This window comes from Zerene cesonia, chromosome 15 (assembly GCF_012273895.1).
Source record: "Zerene cesonia ecotype Mississippi chromosome 15, Zerene_cesonia_1.1, whole genome shotgun sequence".
NCBI classification, from domain to species: Eukaryota; Metazoa; Arthropoda; class Insecta; order Lepidoptera; family Pieridae; genus Zerene; species Zerene cesonia.
Window position 1 is genome coordinate 6,549,442 of NC_052116.1, and position 23,679 is coordinate 6,573,120.

General features: G+C 33.0%; 1 protein-coding gene across 1 annotated transcript in view; it reads right to left on the reverse strand.

Moving 5' to 3' along the window:
* Positions 1–480: 480 nt before the first annotated feature.
* The window catches only part of LOC119832506 (voltage-dependent T-type calcium channel subunit alpha-1H-like), an 86,205-nt gene continuing 63,006 nt past the window's right edge, over positions 481–23,679 (reverse strand). The window contains exons 4-27 of the mRNA XM_038356168.1: positions 16,037–16,148; positions 15,661–15,794; positions 15,400–15,497; positions 13,737–13,908; positions 11,364–11,640; positions 11,198–11,290; positions 10,885–11,117; positions 10,386–10,500; positions 9,781–9,870; positions 9,275–9,428; positions 7,661–7,854; positions 7,043–7,226; positions 6,756–6,966; positions 6,457–6,666; positions 5,527–5,644; positions 4,067–4,201; positions 3,305–3,460; positions 3,097–3,231; positions 2,707–2,877; positions 2,350–2,550; positions 1,918–2,204; positions 1,499–1,668; positions 934–1,082; positions 481–603 (exon numbers count right to left, since the gene is read on the reverse strand). Of these exons, the coding sequence (XP_038212096.1) occupies positions 481–603; positions 934–1,082; positions 1,499–1,668; positions 1,918–2,204; positions 2,350–2,550; positions 2,707–2,877; positions 3,097–3,231; positions 3,305–3,460; positions 4,067–4,201; positions 5,527–5,644; positions 6,457–6,666; positions 6,756–6,966; positions 7,043–7,226; positions 7,661–7,854; positions 9,275–9,428; positions 9,781–9,870; positions 10,386–10,500; positions 10,885–11,117; positions 11,198–11,290; positions 11,364–11,640; positions 13,737–13,908; positions 15,400–15,497; positions 15,661–15,794; positions 16,037–16,148 (3,922 nt within the window). The remainder of the gene's footprint in view (positions 604–933; positions 1,083–1,498; positions 1,669–1,917; positions 2,205–2,349; positions 2,551–2,706; positions 2,878–3,096; positions 3,232–3,304; positions 3,461–4,066; positions 4,202–5,526; positions 5,645–6,456; positions 6,667–6,755; positions 6,967–7,042; positions 7,227–7,660; positions 7,855–9,274; positions 9,429–9,780; positions 9,871–10,385; positions 10,501–10,884; positions 11,118–11,197; positions 11,291–11,363; positions 11,641–13,736; positions 13,909–15,399; positions 15,498–15,660; positions 15,795–16,036; positions 16,149–23,679) is intronic.

The following is a 23,679-nucleotide window of genomic DNA, read 5'->3' on the forward strand; positions in this document are numbered from 1 at the left end:
CGAGTGGTTTTATTCAATTTTAATATAAATATTTATATAAATAACTAGCGATCCGCAAAATGGGCTTTCTAAAACTAAAAGAATTTTTCAAATTGGACCAGTAGTTCCTGAGATTAGCGCGTTCAAACAAACAGACAAACAAACAAACTCTTCAGCTTTAATAAATAATTATAATATTAGTATACATTATACCATTACTCTTTATTCTTCTTCTTTCTTTAAATTATATCTTTCTCTCTCTTCTAATTATATATTTTATTAACAATATGTAGAAAAATATCATAATATTATAGTCATAACATTTCCCGATAAATGTATATATTATTATTATTATAATTGTCTCACGTGACTCAAAAAATATAATTTTACAATTAGAACCAGTAATAAACAAATAATTGCACTTGTATTATATTGTAGGTACACTTCTGATAGTTAACGAGAGGGGATACCCTCTCTTAACTAAAACAGTCCATATGTAGTTCACGAAAAGATACCTGTTAAGTAGTCGTTGGTCAAGGAGAGTCTATGAGGCGGTGATTTAACGGTGTCCAGGCGGACTGTTGAATCTGACGAAAATCCTGCTTCTGGAGCTTTCCATGATACCTGACAAAAGTATGTTAAAAGTATGTTAATATTTTAGGCCTCTAAGCCTTTTTAATTAAAAAGACGACCAATACTTATATACTCTGTAAGTTTAACATCTCTAATACAATTTCGTATAATTAAGAAATCCTACAAAAATTAATGTATGTTTGTTACGTGAAATATCACGCGAAAACAACTGAACAGAATTTGATGATACTTCGCAGTGATGTAGCTTATGTATCAAACTAACACATATAAAATATTTCACATCCGGGGAAGGCCCTTTGCCTTTCCCGGATGAAACCGCATGGCACAGCTAGCTACCATATACATATCCAATACACTGACATCAGGTAGTATCGGCGTGGCGTGCGCGGAGACGCGGCGCGCGGGCGCGGCGAGCACGCGCGCGCGCCCGTGGGCCAGCTCCGACTGCGTGTCGTTCTTTATTACGTTCGACGACGACAGGAGTATGTCGTTCTTGCGGAGGCTCGATCCTGTATTAACATTGTGAAGATGAAGTTTCATTGATATTTCGTTATATGTACGCGAATAAAGGGGTTTCAGTTTCAGGATATTTTTTAGCTTATGTAGTGGTTAAAACAGTTAGAAATATACGCTAAAAGTTGTTAAATATCAATGAGTTTATCAGCCAGTCCTGAAATTGGCCTGAGATGGTGGTTTAAATAATTGAATTTGGAAATAATTTAGTCATTTTAATAATTAACATATAGTAGTTACGTTAATTATTAAAATGACATGAAATGAATGTTATATATGTGAAATTAAAATTTTTAACAAAGATAACATAACAAAAAAAAAGAACAATGCTTTCATAATATTAATCATACAAAAAATATTTACGTAAGCTCCAATATAACGTCCTTTATATTGCAATCAGGTGGTCACTTACCATTACATGCAATGTGGTCCCTTCCATTATTCAAAATGACGGCGTCAGAGTCAGAGCCAGTTCTTGGCTTCTTTTTTCTTAGACTCGGCCGAGAGAGTCTCCAGCTGTAGCCGCGTTGTACTCTGCATTTTTCTTCACCGTTGATAGTTGGAGTCGTTACAGTTAAACTCCTTAAGTATAAAATGATATTGTTATAAAATACCAAATTAATTAGAAGTACAAGACTCAAGAATAGTTCTGTCGATTTAGGCAAGTTAGACTAAACTCCTCAAGAATAATGGTCATCAAGATATTATTATAAATAGAAATGCAATTGTATTTTAAAATGTAGGTAGTTTAAAATTTTGTAAAGAACATTCTGTTATATTTCGTTTTAGGTAAATGATGTCATTCAGATAACTCAATAAAATAAAACTTACTTTTGCGAGCTCAACAAGCTCGATTTATCACTAACGTTTAGACAATTTTCGTCTTTAGCGATGGTTACTTGAAGATTCTTCTCCGGTATCATCGGCGATGGTACAGATCTAGGCGTAGATGGAGTACCGGGCGTAGTTGGTCTCGTTGGTGGAAGAGCTAAAGTTAATGGCGGAGGAGCTAAAGACATTGGAAGTCTAGCTTTCTCCGCACCTAAAGCTGCGGCAGCTGAATGGAGAGTTAACGTGTAACTGTTTGGAGGTTTAAGTAAGCCTGGTATACTCGCACACTGAAAAAATGTATTTATGATTTTTAATATCAGTTTAGTTATTCTTTTAATGTTACAGTGTTAAGGTTATATAAGAATGAAAGAACAAATTAAAGCACAACGTAAAGAAAAAATATTATGCTGTGACAAAAATGTTGATACATACAGATGTGCGGTCAATTGAGTCCAAACTAGATAACATGGATGATCTCTCTAAACTTAAAGCTACGTGGAAATCTCGAAAGGACGCTCCGGGCTCTAATGTAGTGGAAGGCGAATCTTGCGGCGTGGCTGCTGTATGAGTTATCATTGGTACTACTGTACTGTTGCTGTGATCGTTGGCGGTGTTTGCTAACATTTTTGATTCCTAAAATATGAAAGTTTCTTAAGTTTTACACACCGTGTCGCTTTGAAGATACATATTGAGATGAGTAGTTACGACATTTCGAGGCAACATAAAATAAAACTTGATAATACATCTAAAAATAAAAGTTTAAAAACAAGTTCATAAGAGTTTACTCACTTTTTGTAAATTGCATTTGTTAGATTGTGCACAATCTTTACAGAGCGTAGGATTGTGGGCGACGGATTTAGGTTTTCGTCTAGATTTTATCACCTTGTCTTTATTGCCGCTTGGATCGTCTTTAGCTTTTCTTACATCATCGGCCGATTTCCAATAGTTTTTAATCTCATTCTATTATTGGATTAATAAGCAAACGTAAATAATTTCATATTGTGAAACTAATCAAGAAGAGGAAATTAAAAGGAACAAATAAACATAAGAATAATAGAAAGCGGGAATAATCATAGAAAAGAGCGGATAAAATAAACAAAGGTTTCGATAGACCAATAGGGTAGAGACAGAAAAAGATTAAAATAATATTCAGATTATAAGTTTGCTTGATCATTTCACCTGAGAAAAGCTGTCACTTGAATGTGATCCTGAATTAGACTCATCGTATTGCAATTCGTTGTTGTCAGAAAAACATTCACTTGATAATTTAGACTTTGCCAATTCACGTTGTTCCCGCTCTCTTCTTTCGTTTCGCTAAAAATGCGATATTTTGTAAAGCGAAGCTCATTAAACTTGAATATTTAACGCATTTCCATATAACACATACCTCGGAACTAAACCCTTCTACTAAAATAGCAACAAGTAAATTAAATAAAACATAATTGCCAAATGTCATTAGCGCAACAAAATATAACGCAGCCCAATGACTCGTTTTTTCCATTCCATTAAATAGAACCACGTTCCAATCTTCTTGTGTCAATACCTGAAAACGTTGATGGATCATTTTACATCTTATCATTTTGCCAATAATTCTACCACAACATTTATCTGAAAATATTGAAAATATTTCCAATAAATAATAAGCAAGGTGTGCTGTCACATCGTGTTTAAGTCGTGCCGTAATGTTGGTATAAGTTGTAAAGTATTAAAACGTTTAAAACATAATACACCAATAAAAACAAAAAATAAATTGTTAGTACAGAGCGTGTTTGTGTTATCAATTTCTGCAGTGTTAGTGTACATTAAAAATTACACTGTTATAAAATTAACACAGACGGCGGTTTGGAGTACACAAGCAAAAGGGGTCCAGCATTACCTACTAATTGACTAACAAAGCAAGATGCACTAACTATTAAGCTTTGAAATTGAATGTAACATTAAACTGAAACCTAACTACAAACTAAATACATCAATAACAAATCCGAGTTTCTCGTGTCATGTTAATTTTAAATAACACATATTATTTCAGAGTATGTACAGGGAGTTGCTTTAATATCAATACGAGAAACACGCATATACCTCTATTTCATTCGAAAAGGGTCGCAAATAAATCAACAGTGTATTTGTCTACTCGTCTTTCAAAGCTTACCTGAAAGACAGTGACCGTTGCCCATAAGATGTTATTAAAATGTTTTCTGTCACATTCACACTTGGGATGATGCGATATGATCTCAGGGCAAGTACAGTCTCTCTCGGTGCCATTGTCTTCGACGAACTTGCAAAACTTACCACCGAATAGGTACATGCCCAGAATACTGCGTGGTGAGCCCGATGAGAAAATGAAAGAAAAACAAAATGCTAGGCGCATACGCCGCGACCGAACCGTCCTTAGCATTTCGTTGCGTTCACGACGATAAAACTGTTTCATAGTGCTTCCATAGCATGGTGTGAACAATGCGTGACATAACATGGATATGATGCTAGTACTGATTAATGAATTAATGATATCACATCATTAGCATCAAGCAGTGTTATCGTCGTTAAACGCTACTACCAACGGTCTTGTTCTTGTTAATGTATTTAATTTTATGAACGATTTTTATTGTTATTCAGTGCATGTTCCCCAATAAAAGATTAATAATATTAACATTCATCTTTAAATACTGCCTCTTTATATGAAAATCATAAAGATAGATGCTATAAAAAGTTGTATGAGAAAATTAAGAGAAAAATAAAGTGCATGTAAGATGTCCATTCTGTAAAATTTTAACTGCATAAATTTATCATTCATATAATGCATTCATGTCAAGTCAACCGAGTAATGCAGATAAGAAAATTGAATTTTTTTTCAGTTAAGACACTACGGTTTGTAATTTAACAGTTTAGAAGTAATTTGGAGAATCAGAGGATTTTGAGAAAGAAGAATGCAGGAATTTTAGTGAAAGTAGGAGAGAAATTGCATCAAAATAAATAAACCATGCTTAGTGACGCTAACTTCAACTGCATCAATTTATTTAAAAATGTAAACATTGTTTAAAAATAATAGAAGCAGCATGCAAAGTGATAGAAAAACTGTTTAAACTGAGCAGTTACAATTGTAGTAGTGGGAATAGAGAAACTCACGAAGGTAGTCCGCGTATCGGTTCGATCGACCTCAATCTAGCCTACTTAACAAGCTACCTAAATTTATGTGCACGTCAACAACGTGTATGAGATTATTGAGCGATTTTCTGTTAAATGATTGTGACACTAAATGATATTTGAGCAATTTGTTACGAATGGTACTATTTGTTTTCTATGCAACACTAGGCTAGCGGTTACGCGACTGAACGCCTGTTTAATTAAACACCATGATGCAAGGTTGCAATTTCACTCAATTTAATTTAATTTAGACAGGTGGTAGGATTTTATTCTTGCAGCATAGTGAGAGGGTTGTGTACTCGCGTGGTTAGTAGATTAGCCGTCACAATGACAATTCTCTGTTAACGGATGGTCATTCTGTCGTGAGTGTTTACTGCTGACGGACCCGAAGGTAAGCGTTTAGTATGTTGCAAGTTCAGTCTGTTTTTGAATTGTTTATTAGGTTCTTTAATTCAAAATGTTTAATACCTGAAAAACTGTGACAAAGGCCCACAAGAGAGTATCAAAGTTTTTTCTGTCACAATCAAGATCGCCATCTTCATCTTTCTTGCAGAATTTGCACCCGAAGAGGTTCATACCGAGGATGCTGAACGTTACCACGCAATATACGATTAGATAAGAAAAGTTACTACACTCCTTTGATATATAGAAGGAAAATGAAACAATTAAATCTAAAATGATAGGTGAAAAGATCAAGTGGAAATAAAATAAATAGAGAATAAGCACATAAGCGTGAGTCACTACTATAGATAAGATACTTTAAGATTAATAGGAGAGAAAAATGTGAAAAGTGTAGATAGTGGTGGTGTGTTGTGAATACAATGTTATAATAGAAGTAACTAACACAGGATTGTTCAAAGAAATAGGCGAAATCACTCACAGTTAAATAGTGCACGGGTTAAAGAATGCAGGTGTTACAAGTAAGTAGAAAATATTTCAGATAATGTTAAGACCCGTATAAATCTTCTTTCGCTATGAAAAAATGAAAAGATTGCATAAGCAATCGGTTCATTGAAATGGCCTAGATATATCGTTTTCTACTGAAGCAATAGAAACTACAGGGTAATGAAATACAATTTTAAGGACACGAAGCGATGGTGATTGGAAGTAATAAATTTTTAGAACGATTTTTCTTTTTTTATAGTTATTGGACTAAAGTAAAAATTATAAAAGATAGATTCCCAGAAGAATTTGAAAGATAGATACAGCAGTTTTATTTATTTAACGATAATTTAAATCAATATAGATTATTTTGAAATAAACTTCGATTGATTTATAAATTGTATTTATTGCATGCATTTTAAAATAGATATCGATTTATGTTTATTATTAATATACCCCATTAACAATTTTTCACATAATTAATTCTAGCTTCTAAAAATTTATGTGCATATTTACCTGAATATAAATATAAAAAGAACGAGTAATGAAAAAAACACTGCAACATTGTCCATAGTTCGCAGCATTACGAAGAGTTGTCTTCTTAGGTTAGGCATAAATCGGACTAATTTCAGTATTCTCAAGAGTCGAAATGTGCGCAACACTGATAACCCAGAACTTCCGGCTAAATCATGTTCATGACCCATACTCTGAGCAAGCTCAAATGCACTGCACAAATTAAAAAAATAATTAAAAAAAACAATATAAAACAATCACATAATAGCAACTTCATTGCTATTTAAAGGCTCCACAAGTACCTCAAAATAACTATGACACCATCAAACACATTAAATCCATTGGAAATATATTTGAATGGGCCTTCGGAAATGATTTTAAGTATCATTTCAACCGCGAATATAGCTGAAAATACGATATTACTAATTTCCACGATGACAGTCAGCTCTTCTGGTTGGTTGTGATATTCGATGCCCATTGACAAAGTGTTTATTAAAATCGCCAACAATATACCTAAAATAAGCCATACATATGAATGGTAAGAAGATTATATCAAAAGCTTAACATTGAATAGGTACAGCACAAATACCTTGCTGAAAGTATTTATGATTAACAATATTTTTTATATGTTTTCTCAGTATTGATAAAAGTCTATTTATCCGATTCCATAACAGTGAACACGCATTTGTAAATTTGTTCTTTTTCGTTTCTTTAGCAGCAGCCTCTGCCGCTATCAAATCAGCGCAACATGAAAAGTCTTCTATCTCTACGACCTGAAATCAAACGGGATTGGATGCCTAGAGTTACAGTTTGTGTTAGTAATAAAAAAACCTTTGGATTGATGGATATATACACAAGACTCTAGCAACGATAGGCATACAGATGATTCGTAAGTTTTTGCAGTATTTATTTAGTTGAAAGGTGCCTTTGTTAATATATTTTAGAATACAGATTTAAGGTAATGGGATTTATTCTGGATAGTTGTACAATTTTATATTAATTAACAATAAATTTTCATTTCATTATTATGTTTTTACCCTGTCATTGTTTTGAACAAATCAATATGATTTTTGATTATTTAAAATGACATTGGCGAACACATTTTGTATGTTCCTAAGTTAATAAAACATGTATAACAATCACAATGTAAAATTTAGCATATCATTCAAGTCATACGCAAATGGCTGGGACTGCCCAGTTCGCTCACCTTGGTATCGGGCTTGTCGTCGGCGGCGCGCTTGCTGATGCCTTTGGTGAGCTCCTCGAAGAAGGAGTCGAGCGCAACCTGCCCCGTGGGCAGGGCGGCGGATAGCGCGCCGGAGAGCGCGAGCAGCTCTTGGCACGACATGGCGCCGCCCGCTGCCGCGCGCTCCTCCGCGCTCTCCGCCGGCAACTCGAATTCTACGCGGATTTCATCGTCACGCGCGTACCCCGGACCATACTCTTAGGCTGGTATTAGAGCCACGCTTACCTTCGCTGATAGCCGAAACGTATCCTCTTTAAGGTGTTTCAGAATATAGGCTGATACGTTTCATCCGTCGGCACCGACGGTCAGCGTGACACTAAAAACCAGCCTTAGCCAGGGGGTGTTTATTTACTATTACTGTATAGTCATCATGGCACAAGCAATTTCTGGTTTAAGGCAATAATGTAACTGCTGTCCTTATTATTAATTTTTTAATTTTATTTAAAATCATGGTTTGACAAGTTTTAACGTAGACGGGACAAATATATGTTAAACTTAAATGAATATAAACGTAATTATTAATTGTTGGTTGAACTCTTTTTTATTCATAATTGTTTCCGTTACTAATGTACTTTGGCTGGCAGGTAAGTAGATATTTATGCTGTATTCCTTGTGATATACATATCAAGAACGATTCACGAAGTAGTGTGGTAAACTGTTTGCAGCGCTATTTATACTATATTAATTATAATTATGTGTTTATATTTGCAATAACCTTGAAACATTGTTCATCCAATTAGTGCTAAATCTAAATCTATTGTTAAAGTGTTTCTAACATCTATTATTTTTCTAGGGTTAAAGCTTTTTTTCACATTACATCTAAACTATAACGAGTTGATAAAATTTGTTATTCTAATTTCCTATTTGCCCTAATTCTACATCTCTGTTATTTATTAAATTCAAATTGCTTATATATTCATTTTAATAATTAAGGTATTAGATATCCGTAATTCCGTTAATATTCATTCTTCTTTCATGGTTAATGCTATTAAGCATTGGCAGGAATGTTACGTGATTTGTTATCTTTTTATTGATTTGAATAATATGTTTATTTAATCTTTGTTGATAGATATTTATTCTTCAATTTCAAAAATTAATTTCAATTTTTTCAAAATACGTCAGCTGCTTAACAGCCTCTATGTTGCCTAAAATCTTCGACGAAATATCTACAACCTACACTTAGTATTATGTACATTTCGTATGTTCTATCCTAATCAAAATAGGTATAATTTTAAAAGACTGATAGTTATGAGTTTCTCTCACATCAATCAAAAGTATATTAAATACTAATAGTTAACATCCAGCAGATGATCTACAGTTTAGAGGACAGATAAGTATCAAGAGGAAGGAAATAGAAAATTTAGACAGCATGCCCGTCTAGATCTACAATCACTAGACTCACCACTTTGGCTCTTAAGCCAGTCACGTTGAGACAATGAATCTATAAAATTTCACTGATTATTAACTGGGAAAAGCATTAGTTCAGTTGCCAAAATAGAGAGAAAGAATTCGTAAAATTACAAGGCGATTGAAATGTGATGATTATAATATTGGTCTCAGTGGCAGGACACATACCAGTTTGCGTCATTTTCTCAGAGGAGCAGACATTGTTGGGATGCGCCAAGTGCGGAGCGTTCGGCGCGTGGAGCAGCACCGTGTCACTGAACATCACGGAGGAGCGGCGGCGCGCGAGCGACGGCGGCGACAGGAGCGACAGGTTCGATGCGTTCTACGTGCATAGAACATTTATTGGAATTATAACTGTCTGAAATAATAACTGTTATTTTCAACCGACTTCAAAAAAGGCTAAGGTTATCAATTCGATTGATTTTTTGTGTTTGTTCCTCTTGTACCTCACCGGCTTCGACTTTATCAACTTTTTACAAGGTGAAGCGATTTTTATGATTTTTTTTTATTTGAAAGCTAGTGTCTGGCATGTGGTCCCATGTCATTTATAAAAAGTCATAGTTCTCACAATTTGAAAGTAGTTTAGTTTTTTAGTTAATTTTTTTTTCTATTCTTATAAAGATAATAAATAAAAAAAGTTTTAGTACTGCATAGAATAATAACATATTAAATACCTCGAGGTCTGCAGCCGAGAGCGACGGGACACGCAACAGGCTCGGTCGGCTGAGCGGCTCCTCTATATCTTCTGAGCTCTTGCCGTTACCCTTTTAAATTCATTTAATTATTATATAGAAGAACTATTGTTTATTTTCGTTATGCAAATCGATAAATAAATCATTTTATTACGGTAATTAGTAAATAATGGTGATCCATTATGAGTAAACCTTTAAAAACGCCGATGTCAATAGAATTTTTTAAATATTGTGCATCCCTTTTTCCATTTACAAATTTCCGCCATAAATTGTTATCTTTTCCATTTCAGAACACACAACAACAACACGAATTAATAAATAAATTCTCTCATAATAATCAGTTATTACCGAAATATAAAGCTCTTACCAAAACACATACATACTTTACATTGGGTGATACCAGCAGTGAGAGACGATATTATGGCGTGCCACTTTTTATATACAAATATAATATAATATATAATTTGATTTTTCTAAATAAAACTATGCATTTAAACAGTTTTATTTACAAAAGATTAATTATTACAAATTTCAATAATACTTAAAAAATAAAACAGAAAAAACTAAATTTATATAGGTTTTTTTACCTGAGGATGTAGTTTCGGGCAGCGGGGATGATGTTGTTTCGGTCGATTTGCTGGCAATTGCAAAGTTTCTCGACTTGTTCGCCATCGGAGTTGCGCTCGTTGATACCGGTAAACCCTACAATAATTTAACGGCTTAAAGTTTGTCCTTAGTTTTGTTTATTTTCAATTTATCGCTTCGATGATTTAATACAACAAATTAAGGTCCCTAACTTTTGCGCCTTAAAAGTGAACGTTATAATTTAACTTGTGATAGACGCGCTTATTTTAATTTCATATTTAAAGTTTTTGCAATTGTAATCGTTAAACTAAATTTACATCAGATGTGAGTATAGATGAATGTTGTTGATTTGTTGAACAATATAGTATTCAAGTCGTATTTGCTGATTGAAAAATTTACGTTCGTAAAATGTTGAACCGAAGTTTGTTAATGCATATCAATAAATAAATATACGTATAAAAATCAATTAAAAATAGCAATTTTATTTAATTTTTAATGTACCTGATCTTCTTTGCCATTCTTCTTTTAAATCGTCTCCACAGATGCGCTACGTATTTCACGATTTCCGCGTAGCACGTAGCCGGTTCACTGTTATTCGTAGAGGAAGCCAAAGTTGAAGACGAAGTAAAGCGTGCACGTTCCGCACGCATACGTTCCATTTCACGTTTTTTGGTTTCGCTAAATTGAGTAGCGATTACGACCAGGCAGAGGTTGATCATGAAAAATGACCCAATCTACAAAACATACCATGAAAGAATGTTATGTATTTCGTTCACCAAATTCATTACTAGAATCAAAAGTAATAAACACTCACGACTATGAGCAGTACGAAATAAATCCAGTCCCAAAAACTGTGCGCGTCCTGTACATAATACATTATATCCGTCCATCCTTCGAGAGATATTACCTAAAAGTCGATAAAAAAGGATCACGAATAAATTTTACTTTTTACAAGTTACGGACGCAAACAAGAAACTTACCAGGAATATAGCGACCCATGCGAGACCGATATTATCGAAAGAAATCGTTCCTTGAAATGGATTGGAGCCTCGCTGAGTACAGTTTGTGTAATATTGATTCCAGTTCACGCATGAGGAGTTCGTTGGAGTGTTGTATGAAAACGGTTTAGCGGTCTCGTTGCATACTAGAGGCCCGTATCGGTACGGAGGAAAGTTTCCGCATTGGTGCATCCCGCTGTCTTCTGGCGTCGTACAAATGTAGTCTAGTTCTTTTGAGAACTCGTAGTAGAACGATATGCTGCATTCAAATATTATTACTCGTTAAAGTACTTAATAAACTATATCTTCAATTATTGTCACTTTCAAGGACTTTGTGTAAAATGAAGTGAAATCTTTTGTTCCAATTTAATATAATTTTAATGTGATTATTAATTATTTTCGGGTAGCAACCATAACAATGATACGACATCAGGATAAAAATTGTATTGATATTATATATGACTATCTTATAAATACCTACATACTACAACACAAACATTGATATCCATGAAGTGCTTTGACGTGTGCATAACTAAATAGCGTATGTGATTGTATTATGAAAGCACTGAGCGATTCAAATGAACTAATTCAAGCATTATTAATAATCATGCGATTACTGAAACGTTGAATGGCACATTGAAAGGGCATGCGGACAATGAAAGCGAAGGGGAAGGATAAAGGGTAAGAATAATTAGTTACGGATTTCAATGTAATTGCCTATTAAGGGTATTCAGAAAGTCAGGTAAACATTGGATCTGAAATGATTTATGCCGGTGGGCTACTCGATTCGCATTAATAGCAGTTTGGGCGTAATAGTGATCTTACTAAGTTGGCCTTTTGTAATTCAAGGAAAGGCCACAAAACATCGAGAGAGCAATTACATAAGCGAGTTTATGTTCAAATGGTGCGATAATTAGTACCTGGTACTATATTCCCTCTTTTAATCCATAGTTTGTTATGTAATATCGTGTAAGATTCGTATTGATATAGGGCTATTAACTTAGTTATTGATGATGATAATGTAATTACATTAATTGACTTGGCTTTTATAATTGGATTATATTTTATATATTAGTGTAAATATTGATTTTATAAAGAATCGTTAAGAGATCAGTGTATTTACATTTTGTGCATTTGAATAAAATTAGTAAGTTTGAAAAATATAGTGTTTATTATGTAGTTATAGATTCTAAGAGTAGATTAACAAGTGTTGTAGGACTATCTGTCGTGTAACTGAATTTGACCAAACTGGCAGTTTTATGTGTTAACCTGAACGAGTAATTAAAATGAAAAATGGGTTAAGTGTTGTGAGAGCTAATGTCATAATAAAACTGCCAGCTCGTAAGGGAAGCAGAAACAAAAGCACATCTGGACGGCAGATGTGTAAAGGTACACGTTACAACAATTTCAATGTTTTTAAGAGAAACACTTATTTTATCGCAAATTCTTACGAGTTCACTCTGACGCGCACTCTGTACCATTCGGACAGGTCTCTGGAACACAAATTGATGAGGTGGTGACGGGTGTCATGTTCCTACGATCTGTTCTATGTCAATATATTAATAAGATGAACAAGTTAAAAATACGTCCAATACAAAGTTTTCAAACATCGCCTCGCAAATGTTTGCTATTATTTATGTATAGAGCTACATTTTTAACTCATTCAATTTATAAATTCAAAAAATAGGGCATATAATAACTACGTAATGTTTCTACCACAAACAAATAATCTCTTCAATTTCATATAGAGTTTGTATAGTTAAATGCAGGAGTTAACTGGCTATGTATCTATTTGGATTCAAATTTCGCACCTCATGAATCACCATGCGAGTATCAAAAACTGTATTTCATGTGAGACGTGAGTATTGACGGAATGCAATATTTAAGTGTTAAACGTAAGCATTGACCGCATGCGCATTTGTGTTAATAATGTACTATATAAGTAATGTAAAATGTTGAATGAAGTGGAGCAGCCCTGGATGTGCTCGACATAAGCGTTAAATATTGCATGCAGTCAACTTTAGCGATGGGACGTGCCGCTAAGACTAGCGATCTCGAGCAAATGGTATGAAATAAAAAACTCATTTTTACTCTTATTTATTCAAGAGCTGTTGAAATTTATATTCTGTTTCCGTTATTCAATTGTTGGACGTTCTGGAAAGTCTCTTTTGAGCTAAAAATATAGCGGTATAAAATACTGGATCCATTGACGACGGTCTCGCAACGTTGAGGTTTTTCAGATGGAAATTTTTAACAAATGTTTTTTCTTCTGACAAAAAATATTTTTACAATATCAATGCATCAAGTATAAGGCAATATACCATTAGGTTCGTGCAATAAATAAAACTGACATACTTGGGTCGAAGCACGTTCGTCGGGAGGACGAGTTCGCATCGCTGCCTCAGAATACCTTCCCATAATTGCACACCAACTATTCCAAATATGAAGAAAACGAAGAAACAAAGCAGGAGAACGTTTCCTAACATTGGTAATGTATCCAGCAATAGCATCACTAGAATTCGCATACCTGTAAATAAAAACTCCAATTAAAACCTTTTATACTATAACAAAAACAATAATAATAGAAGTAACTCTCTCCGAAGAAAGTGATCAAAAAGCAATTACTTAAGGTTTATTGTTCAAACTCACTTCGATCATTCTTTTATACTCACGGATGAATCAATATTGATATTCAGTGAATAACAGTTCAAATTAATTATTTTCGTTAGACCGCTTTTACGGGTGTACTTCATTTAATTTATCTATCAATATACAGATAACTAACTTGCTCGTTGAACTTAATAACACTATTAGTAAACATTTAACTGATTTCGAGTATTTTTCAATCTCGTAGTAAATCTCCATTTCATTTCCGTACACATAAAACCTCAGCGAAAGCAATAAATTGTGGCTGGACAAATTAGTGCCTATGTTACGTCTAACCACGCGCGGGGAACCTCAATTTAATTTGCGGCGTTGCATTGTCCTACTTGTTTGCAACTCCCAGATGAGATTTAAACTTTACCACGCGTCTTTGTTTGAATCCTCAACTAGCTATTTGTAGGCAGTGACCGAAGAGGTGTGATTTATGAAAATTTACCTACGTACACCTTTGTTGTTTTGAATAAAAGGATTCATAACTAACGCAGGCGAGGGAATTAAGCACTGTTTTAAATTTTGCACTCGAATACCCCGTGGACCAATTACCGTGGACAGATTAATGTGGTAACCGTTTTCATTGCGTAGGCTTTATTTAAATTATTCAAAATTGACAAATCATGCATAAAATATTCATGTTGTCCCTAATTAGCCGGGTTTAGTAATGTTTACTATCCCAAAACATTAATCCAAATGCTTCGAAAATTCTGTTTTGGACATAAATCGTCGTACGTATTGCATTCATTCGTATAAATTTGGCTTGATAATTTATTTAATTTTTCAATTACTATTACATGATGTGTATACTGGGATATAAAATGATCTTTTTAAAATTAAATTTCGTATAATGGCTTCAAACGACTACGAGTAGAGTAAAATGAAAATTGACTTTGCCAACGAGTTTGCATGATCTAATATATTCTCAATAAGTACCCGCTACGCTCGTGCTCTGTTCAGGTTTGTTTGAAATCCACTTGTTGCGCATCGTGCTCACCTCTAAATACCTTGTTTCTATATAAAATTCGGTATAGTGTTTTATTTTGTAACTAGATTTCACTACTAGATTTAAGGTTTTTTTTTTGAGAAATGGCAAAACTTTATCTGGTAAGCTTCATGAAGGATGAAAATAAAACGACAGTTTTGCTCGGCAAAGTTTAGTCGTTTACTTTGAACCTCCAAACATTTTTATGGTCGTAACCATATACATTCTAATTTTAATAGCCATAGCGAAATTGCACCTTTTACTTATTCAATAATGGTGTACAATATAATACCATTAAATACATGGTTAATATCAGAAGGTTCCCTCTTTTTTATTTTATACCATATTGTGTTAAAAATAGAAATAGCGTATACTCACTCGGTATTCTGTTGATGGCCCTTAGTGGACGAAGGACGCGAATCGTTCTTATGGCAGATAAATTTATGTTTTCCACGTTTAGTGCATACTCGAGTGCCCTAGACGAATATACAGATACAAAAACATTAATTATTTTGGAAAGTGAATGTACAGTATATATGCAAAATTAATTAAATTGTCACACGAATATGCATATACATGAAGTTTATTACAATTGTATTTTGTCAGCAAGACTTATTAATTAATTAAATCGTTACTCACCCAGCAAAAACAATGAAAAAGTCTAATCTGTTCCATGAGTCAGCGAGGTATGTGCCGTGTCCATACACACCCATTGCAACCATTTTTATCGTCATTTCCAATGTGAAAAATGCAAATATAATGTCATCGAACACCTATTGAAGTTGTATTATAAAAACAAAACAATAATTAATTAAATTCAATGTCTTCAAAATTATATAAATTTAAAGGGAAAAGAATAGCGCTATTTATGCGCTGCACCAAAACACGTAATTCCATTTTTGTATTATGTTTCAACAAAGTCGACTAAGAAAATGTTATATTCGGCCAGTGCTCATTATGGTACAGCATAGAAACTTTTTTCATAAAAATAATAAATACAGAAATAATAATTTACCTGTAATATTTTACACCTATTTGTAACACACTGATCATCCACACAAGGCTGATACATGCCGAGAGTCACACAGTTCAGCAGTATTACCAGCATCGATATTCTTTCGAACCACGTAAAGTGAAGTTAAGGATATATTGATATTATTTTCTTTAGATTAATAATATTTTCTGATAAAAAATGGATAAATATGCTACTAGTAATAGTCTAACGAAAAATAAAATAATCACAGAAAAGGAAAGTATTGACAATAAAAAAAATCAATATAAAAAGTTACACGGTATAATTATCTGTTCCAAGTAAATATCAGATATTCGAATTACGACAATATTGGAGATGTTATTAGTTTTTGAACAATTAATTTAATTTATTTTTCATCTTTAACAGAGTAACTAGAGAAACTGGACTTTTTAATTTAATTAAAGTATGCTCGATTTGATGTTATTTGATGTAGAATCGTTTGCGTTTCTGATTTAATTGGTAGTCAACTTAAGTTGACATTAATGTGCTGTAAATTTTGTGTCACAATTTTACTATTCATTTATTGAGAAAAAATAAACTGTTTCGATATATGCGTGAAACGGCGCGAAATTGTTGTATTAAATACTGCTTGTTACCTTTTAGTAGTGCAATTTTATGAAACTCTTAAATCCGTGAGTCTATTAACCTGCCTTATAGTATATTTATTCTGTGGCCGCATGAAAGAAATTATAGGACTTGAAAACGGATGTTTGTCCAGATAACGAGCTTCAGATATCAAAGCGTTTGCCAGCTAGCTTCTGAAATGCAAACTTAATAATCCCACAGCAACGTAAGCAGAAGGAAATGACGGTTGGCTTTTTTTTGGCGTACAATAATAAAAAAAGTTTTATGGATAAGTGTTTGCTTTGCTGGGAATAATATACACAACTAGCTGCGCCCCGCGGTTTCACCCGCGTAAGTCCGTATCCCGTAGGAATATCGGGATAAAAAATAGATGTTGGCCGATTCTCAGACCTACCCAATATGCTTACCAAATTTCAGAGGAATCGGTCAAGCCGTTTCAGAGGAGTTTGGCAACGAAAACTGTGACACGAGAATTTTATATATAAGAAGAAGATATTAGTGGACGAAAGCTTTCTAGTATAGGTCTATATATATGATTGTTTTATACGAGTATATTATCGAGACTCATTTCACGCTTTTAAGAGTTTAGACTAATAAAATACATGCCTACATAGCTTTTATATCGAAACATATTCAATAAAATAATAAAGCTATAATATTTTATGTCATCACATATAAAATATTTATTAATTTTCCTTAGGTCTAGTTTGCCGAGATCAAACTGATGGACGTTCCCTCAGACATCTGACACCGACATTGACTCGGCTTGGCTCCGACCGCTCATAAAACTGTCGTTAAATATGGGGAATGTTTACCTACGGGAGTTTCTTTCCAGAAACCGACCGATCTTAAATGTGTCACAAACTGCTTCCAAGTTAATGGCTCGAATGTTTACAAATTGTTAAACGACTACCGCATTACCGGCCCCAATAGGAAAACCATAGACTACGTAGATTTTGTCTTATGCCAGATCCAATAGGTTTATGAGCTCTTAACTAACTCTCTGGTAAAAAAAAAAAAAATTATAAGAAGTATGTGAAGTAGATTCTAGATAGCATAATAAAGTTTAAATGAGATCGTATGAGAATCATAAAACATTGACTAGCGGATCCGAAACTTTCCACTCGCTCGTTAATTTTAAGGAAGTTTACGTCTGTTTTGGTATTACATTACATTTGCTTCATATATTATGTCCAAGTCGTATTTAATATTTTTAATATAAAAAGCTCAATATATTAGAAACTCGCCAATTATGAGTATTTTATTAATAAATGTGAAGATCTGTGGTATTTAACCTTTGGACCTTTAAACATTTTAACGTATATCAGTGTAGTTTTTAACTACTTCTTTTAATAAATAATAATAAAACTAAGAATAATTTTTCCGTTTATTTCTGTCAAATTACCATTATCAACATAGTAGCGTCAATTTTATGCAATTTTATTTGGTTTTAATGAATTATTTAAATACTTCAGTGACAATGTGATATTATTCTTTAAAGGTAGTAAAATAATGATAATTAACCAATTCATGGGTTTTATATATGATAAAGATGATATTTTAATCGTTACCGAATATAAGTTTTAATTATTTTAATAAAAATAAAATATAAACGATAAAATTAAAATATAAATACACAACATGGATCCTGGGATTATCTTTCAAACTGGATACTAAATGATGAACTAATTGTAAAACTCTTTTGTATTAAAAATGAGGGCAGTTATTTCTGACACGTGGTTATGTGCTATTAAATGAACCTATATAAGGACGTTGAGACTCATTTAACAGGTCATTAGAGTAAAAAGGGGTAAATAAAATTGTGCTAACGACCTTTCCAAAAACAATTCTGCATATAAACATTTATGTATGTGGTGGAAGAGGAAACTCGAGTATGCTTGCCAACATTTTAAAATTTCGTTATTATTTACATTCTATCTTCTGAATTCTATATATGATTTGTTTACTATAGCCGAAAGCTAGCAGAATTTTCTTGTGTTAGATTTAATGCATTACAGAACGGGAAATATTAGAAATTTTATTGTTTTTTATTATATTGTGTTGCTTATAATGTAAGTCCGAGACAATCTTCTAGGTTATATTAAATTTTTGCTTCAGTCCTCATTCTGTGTGCGTTGGATTTAGATTTTGTGTATAATTACGTCACTTTATGGTCTATCACCGGTATGGCTGTACCCTATGTATGACGATCGGAAATGATTATGACAACAATTTACTACACATTAATGTGTAAATCTATTTCACATACTTATGTTTATTCTATTCTTTTAGTTAAGAATTTGTTTGTTTAATGAAGAACATTTAAGCAGCTTATATTCAGTTCTTAAATCCTTCGTAAATAAAAGTAAACGATTGTATGTGAATCAGTTACAGATCCTTGGGATACAAAATAATGCAATTCGTAATAAGGAGTTGTAAATTTATAATTTTCCTGTCGTATCCATTATTATATTATAGTTACGAAATGCACTTAGCGAAACAAGTATAGCTGAGTAGAAAATATTTCTGCATTTAAAATGCGACGCCAGAACTCTTGACAAATGTTGGCTGTTTAAAATGTTAAGATGTTTTAATGGAGCAGAAAAATTGTTGAAGAGACCCGTTTTCATATTTTGCGTATTTTTCTAAGTTCTCGCTTCCTTGTTACAGGACATGGAAAACATTTTACGAGGTTACTAATTCATCGGGGCATTATCGTTTTTATTTTCTTTAGTATGGGAAGTATCTTTTTCTAACCTTTCTTGTAAACTTAATAAATTGGGCCTGTTGTTGTGTTCTTATACATTCTTTAGTTAATATCAATTTTTGTTAAAAAAATTGATCTGCCTGTTTGAACGCTTGACATGGAGAGTTTCACTGAAAATAGAAATTAGATATTAGTATAAAAGGATATAGGATATATATATAGTACGTCGTAAAGAGGGGTTACGTGGGTGGTGAGGTGTAAAATTTAAACTTGATGGCAACGACGTTGCTGATAACAGCTTGTTCCGCTACAAAAAGCTTTATACCAATACATTATATTTACCATAAAAAGATACGGCTCGCGATGGCGTCTTTTAATGCTGAAAGCTAAATGAAATGATTTAAACATCTGGTTAAAGGTATTTTGTTGAAAAATACACCCAAATTTTTAATTTTCATATACTTAAAAGTATAATAAAAAAAACCTTGGAAGTTTACCAACAAGAAGTTGTTTGAATCACAATAGCTTACAGAGCTATAAGTTGAGCCAAATCGCTACCTATTTGTTACCGGCGTTTTGCTGGCATGCAATTTTATGCAAATTTCCATGAGGGAATCATAAGAAAATTTGCTTATAAATTTTCCTATGTAATAAAAATGTTGGTACTTTTAAATTCTTACTATCACATAGTATAAAACTAAGTCGTTTTCCGCCATCTGTGTGTCCATATGCTTAGATATTTAAAATTACGCAACAAATTTTGATGGTTTTTTTTTAGTAGACAGAGTGAATTAAGAGGAAGGTTTATATGTAGTGGAGACATACTGTTCACACCCCTAAAATATATTATGAGTAAGACAGAACAGCGGTTGCCGGGTCAGCTAGTACCTAATATTAGAAATACGAAAGTAACTCTGTTTGTTTTTCTGCCTGTCTCTTCTTCACGCATAAATCAAAATGAAATTTGGTTTGTAACCCGAGCAACGAATAAATAGTAATCAAATAGTATTTATCCCCGATATCCTATAAAAACGAGAACTATGCGGGTACTCCGTACTAAAATAAGTCTCGGGGAGACTGCATTTTACGCAGCAGCTTGTGATATATTAATTGCCTACATATAGCGTACAAAATACAGCAAGGTCTATAGAGCGTTCTGAAAATAATATTCAATGATATCAAAGAATTGCGATATTACGTTTAGTCTTATAGCTTTAATGATTAATGATATGAAATTGAATAATCTTTATAGTACAACGATACTAACATGTTTTTATCGTTAGTGGATGTTTTGATTGTTTTATGGAAATTTGTCAAGTGCGTTGTTGCATACGCTACAGATAGTTAACCGATCAAGAGCACGGCAATTTGCTTCTTCTCTAATGCGATCTTATTTTATGTTTCCGGCGTGCCAATGGCTTGAAAATTATGTAAATGTGTTTTGTTTACAGAATGATGATGTAAGATCCTGGCTAATACTGCGAATGCACCGCAGTTTCCAATATTTTAGGTGAATATGTATTGCTGTCTATATTGACGAGGTTTATCCGATTATTATTTGTTTTTTTTTAATTCGAACCCTGGTGTATACCACGTACACACCATAAAATATTTGAAACTTTCAGAATTTCATATTCTTGGTGCATTAGATATATATTTGAAATACTATTCACTTCTGGTTAAATATCCCAAAAATTACGACTTATCAAACTTCCTTGATAATTCACATCACATACATCCGATACACTATCTGCAGAAATCTCAAGCATCTCACCAGGAAAATATATGAATTCATTATAATATTTCTAATATCTGATACAGAATTATATTATCTGTGCAGATCACATTACTCTATTCGAAAGGAAAATGTTTTTAATGTAATTAATTTTAAAAGTATTTGTTGAAATGGAGGGAGACTACAACAAAAACAATATGCGAGTATTTTTCTGACAGCGCGGCTTAAAATGTCGGCCACAAATGTAAATAAGAGCTAAAATTGGAAAACTTTCATGTATTGGCACATGGAAATAAATATATTCTTCATGTTGCAATACATAATGCGGCTTCAAATTCACATTTTAAACATGTCACACATGATTTGTATTTATTAATAAATTTATTAGAAAACATAACGTGAAATAGCTTGAAAAAAATAGTTATTCATGTTAGGTGGTTGTCCGCTAATAATGTGCCTACGTAAAAGGCTGTGAGTGATTTTCCTTTCCTTTTTCGCACAAACCAAGAAAAACAGCAAATACCCGGTAAATGATTTTCTATTGTATTCATTATTAAAAAACCCCTTCGCGAAACCATGCCATTAGTACAATAAACAAAAAATAGTATGAGAATAATTTGAATTGGTTGTAGGCATATATTTTTATCCTATTGTTAAAACTGAATGTTTATATGTATTGATAGATGGATGTTTTTTATGAAACTTTACAATATTATAACTAAGCATCAGAATAAGACACGATCTGAGAATTCTTGCTATTGCCCCCGGTTTCGTCCGCGGGTGAAACCGCGAGGCGCATCTTGCCTTCCTTGTTATATATAACCATTTAAAAAAATAAGTTGTTTGTTCAATAGTTGTTTGAAATTGCACTTATTATCTTTAATAAAATATCAATATAAAATCAAATAATAAATGTTTGTGTAATTATTTCCGCAAAAGCAAACACTGATGCAGGAAGAAAAATATTTACTTTATTCAACACATGCAAATCGTTCCAGACCTCGGAGTTAATTCTGAAATTTGAAATCGTAAAAATTTAACGAAAAGTTAAAATTAAAATGGACTGAGCGCGCAGAATTTTATATTAAAGTGCATGCATGAAATCTTGTTGTTTTTTTCATACAGGTTAAAAGGAGAAATACATATGAATGCTATGCACGTACATTATTCCAACATGCATATGAATATTATGCGCTGGCTCTTATATTTACACGAGTATTCAGGCTAAATTAATGAGCGGAACAAATTAGTATGAGATAGGAAAGTACTGTTACTGTGTAAATGTTACTTGATAATTTAAGTTTGCCTTTATTGTATTACCACAAAAAGTAGATAAGAGGACTTAAATATATACATCACAGATAATAAGCAGTTTTCTATTCAGAAGCTATAGTTAGTCTCGGATTACGGTTTAATTTGGTTTTTCTTTTACACAGTTTATGATGCCTGAAAATGTTAAGACTAATAATTTGGTTGAATGTTTGATAAACTCAATTTACACATAATACATGTATAGACTATCATTAATTGCCTACGTATTAATAACAATTGCAGTAGAAATAATGACGAAAAACGAACATTTTATTAAGGCCTTACACGCGATGATAGTGCATGCTCTGCAATATAATACACTCTAATGACACTGTTAATGTTATCTGGCACAGATTCTAAATTCCTATAATCATAATTCAACAGGGTGAAGGCCACGATAATGGTGTATTGTAAAACCCATTCATTACACAGCTTGCTGACGTTGTACTAGAAGACACCATGTTTTGGGACATTGCCAGTAATAACACGGCATGACGTAGTCGACCTTAAACAACTTACTAGAATTGATGGTTTCGCGGTTTGTTCCGCTTTCCACATTACGGAATTTTTAAATTTCATAGCTAAATTGAATTTCATAGCTCAATTGTCGTACCCGTTTATAAGTTTGGCGTTGTCATTTATTTACATTTATTTTGTAATTATATTTTTATGACAATTTATAAATAGATAAAGTGCTCTTCTATAATACGTAGCATAGCTATTTCCGACACAAAATTTTTACGTTTTATAAAATGTTATTCTCTGCTAATAAAAAACAAATATATGATTCTTTACTTTACTAAAACCGATTTATAAATGTAAACAGTATACTTATTATTAATCTGGGGGCACGGTAGGGCTCCCGCCAAGTCGGACAAGAAAGCGGCATGGCTGTAGCATACTTTTCTCGAAGAAATTCTGACGTATTTCGACCCCCTTCGTTGTGATTAAAAATAGAAGATTTTTTCAGTTACCAAGCAAGCATTGTATAACGTAACAACTTAAGACAGAACGCCTTTTAAGTAGGTACTGAATAAATTAATGAACGACTTAGTATTACATGGATCTTACAACTTTTTACTGCAGAAGAACTGTGTTACGAGACAAGTTTTTATTAAAAACATAAAATAAAACGGTGGCATATTATTAATTCGTTCAAGCAGTGGTGGCTCAGTGGTGAGGACCTCGGACTTCAAAATCGATAAGTTCGACCGGGCGAGCGCGCAGGAAATAAATTGATTTTTCAATTTATCTGCGCATGAAGATAACATCACCACTGCTTAAAAC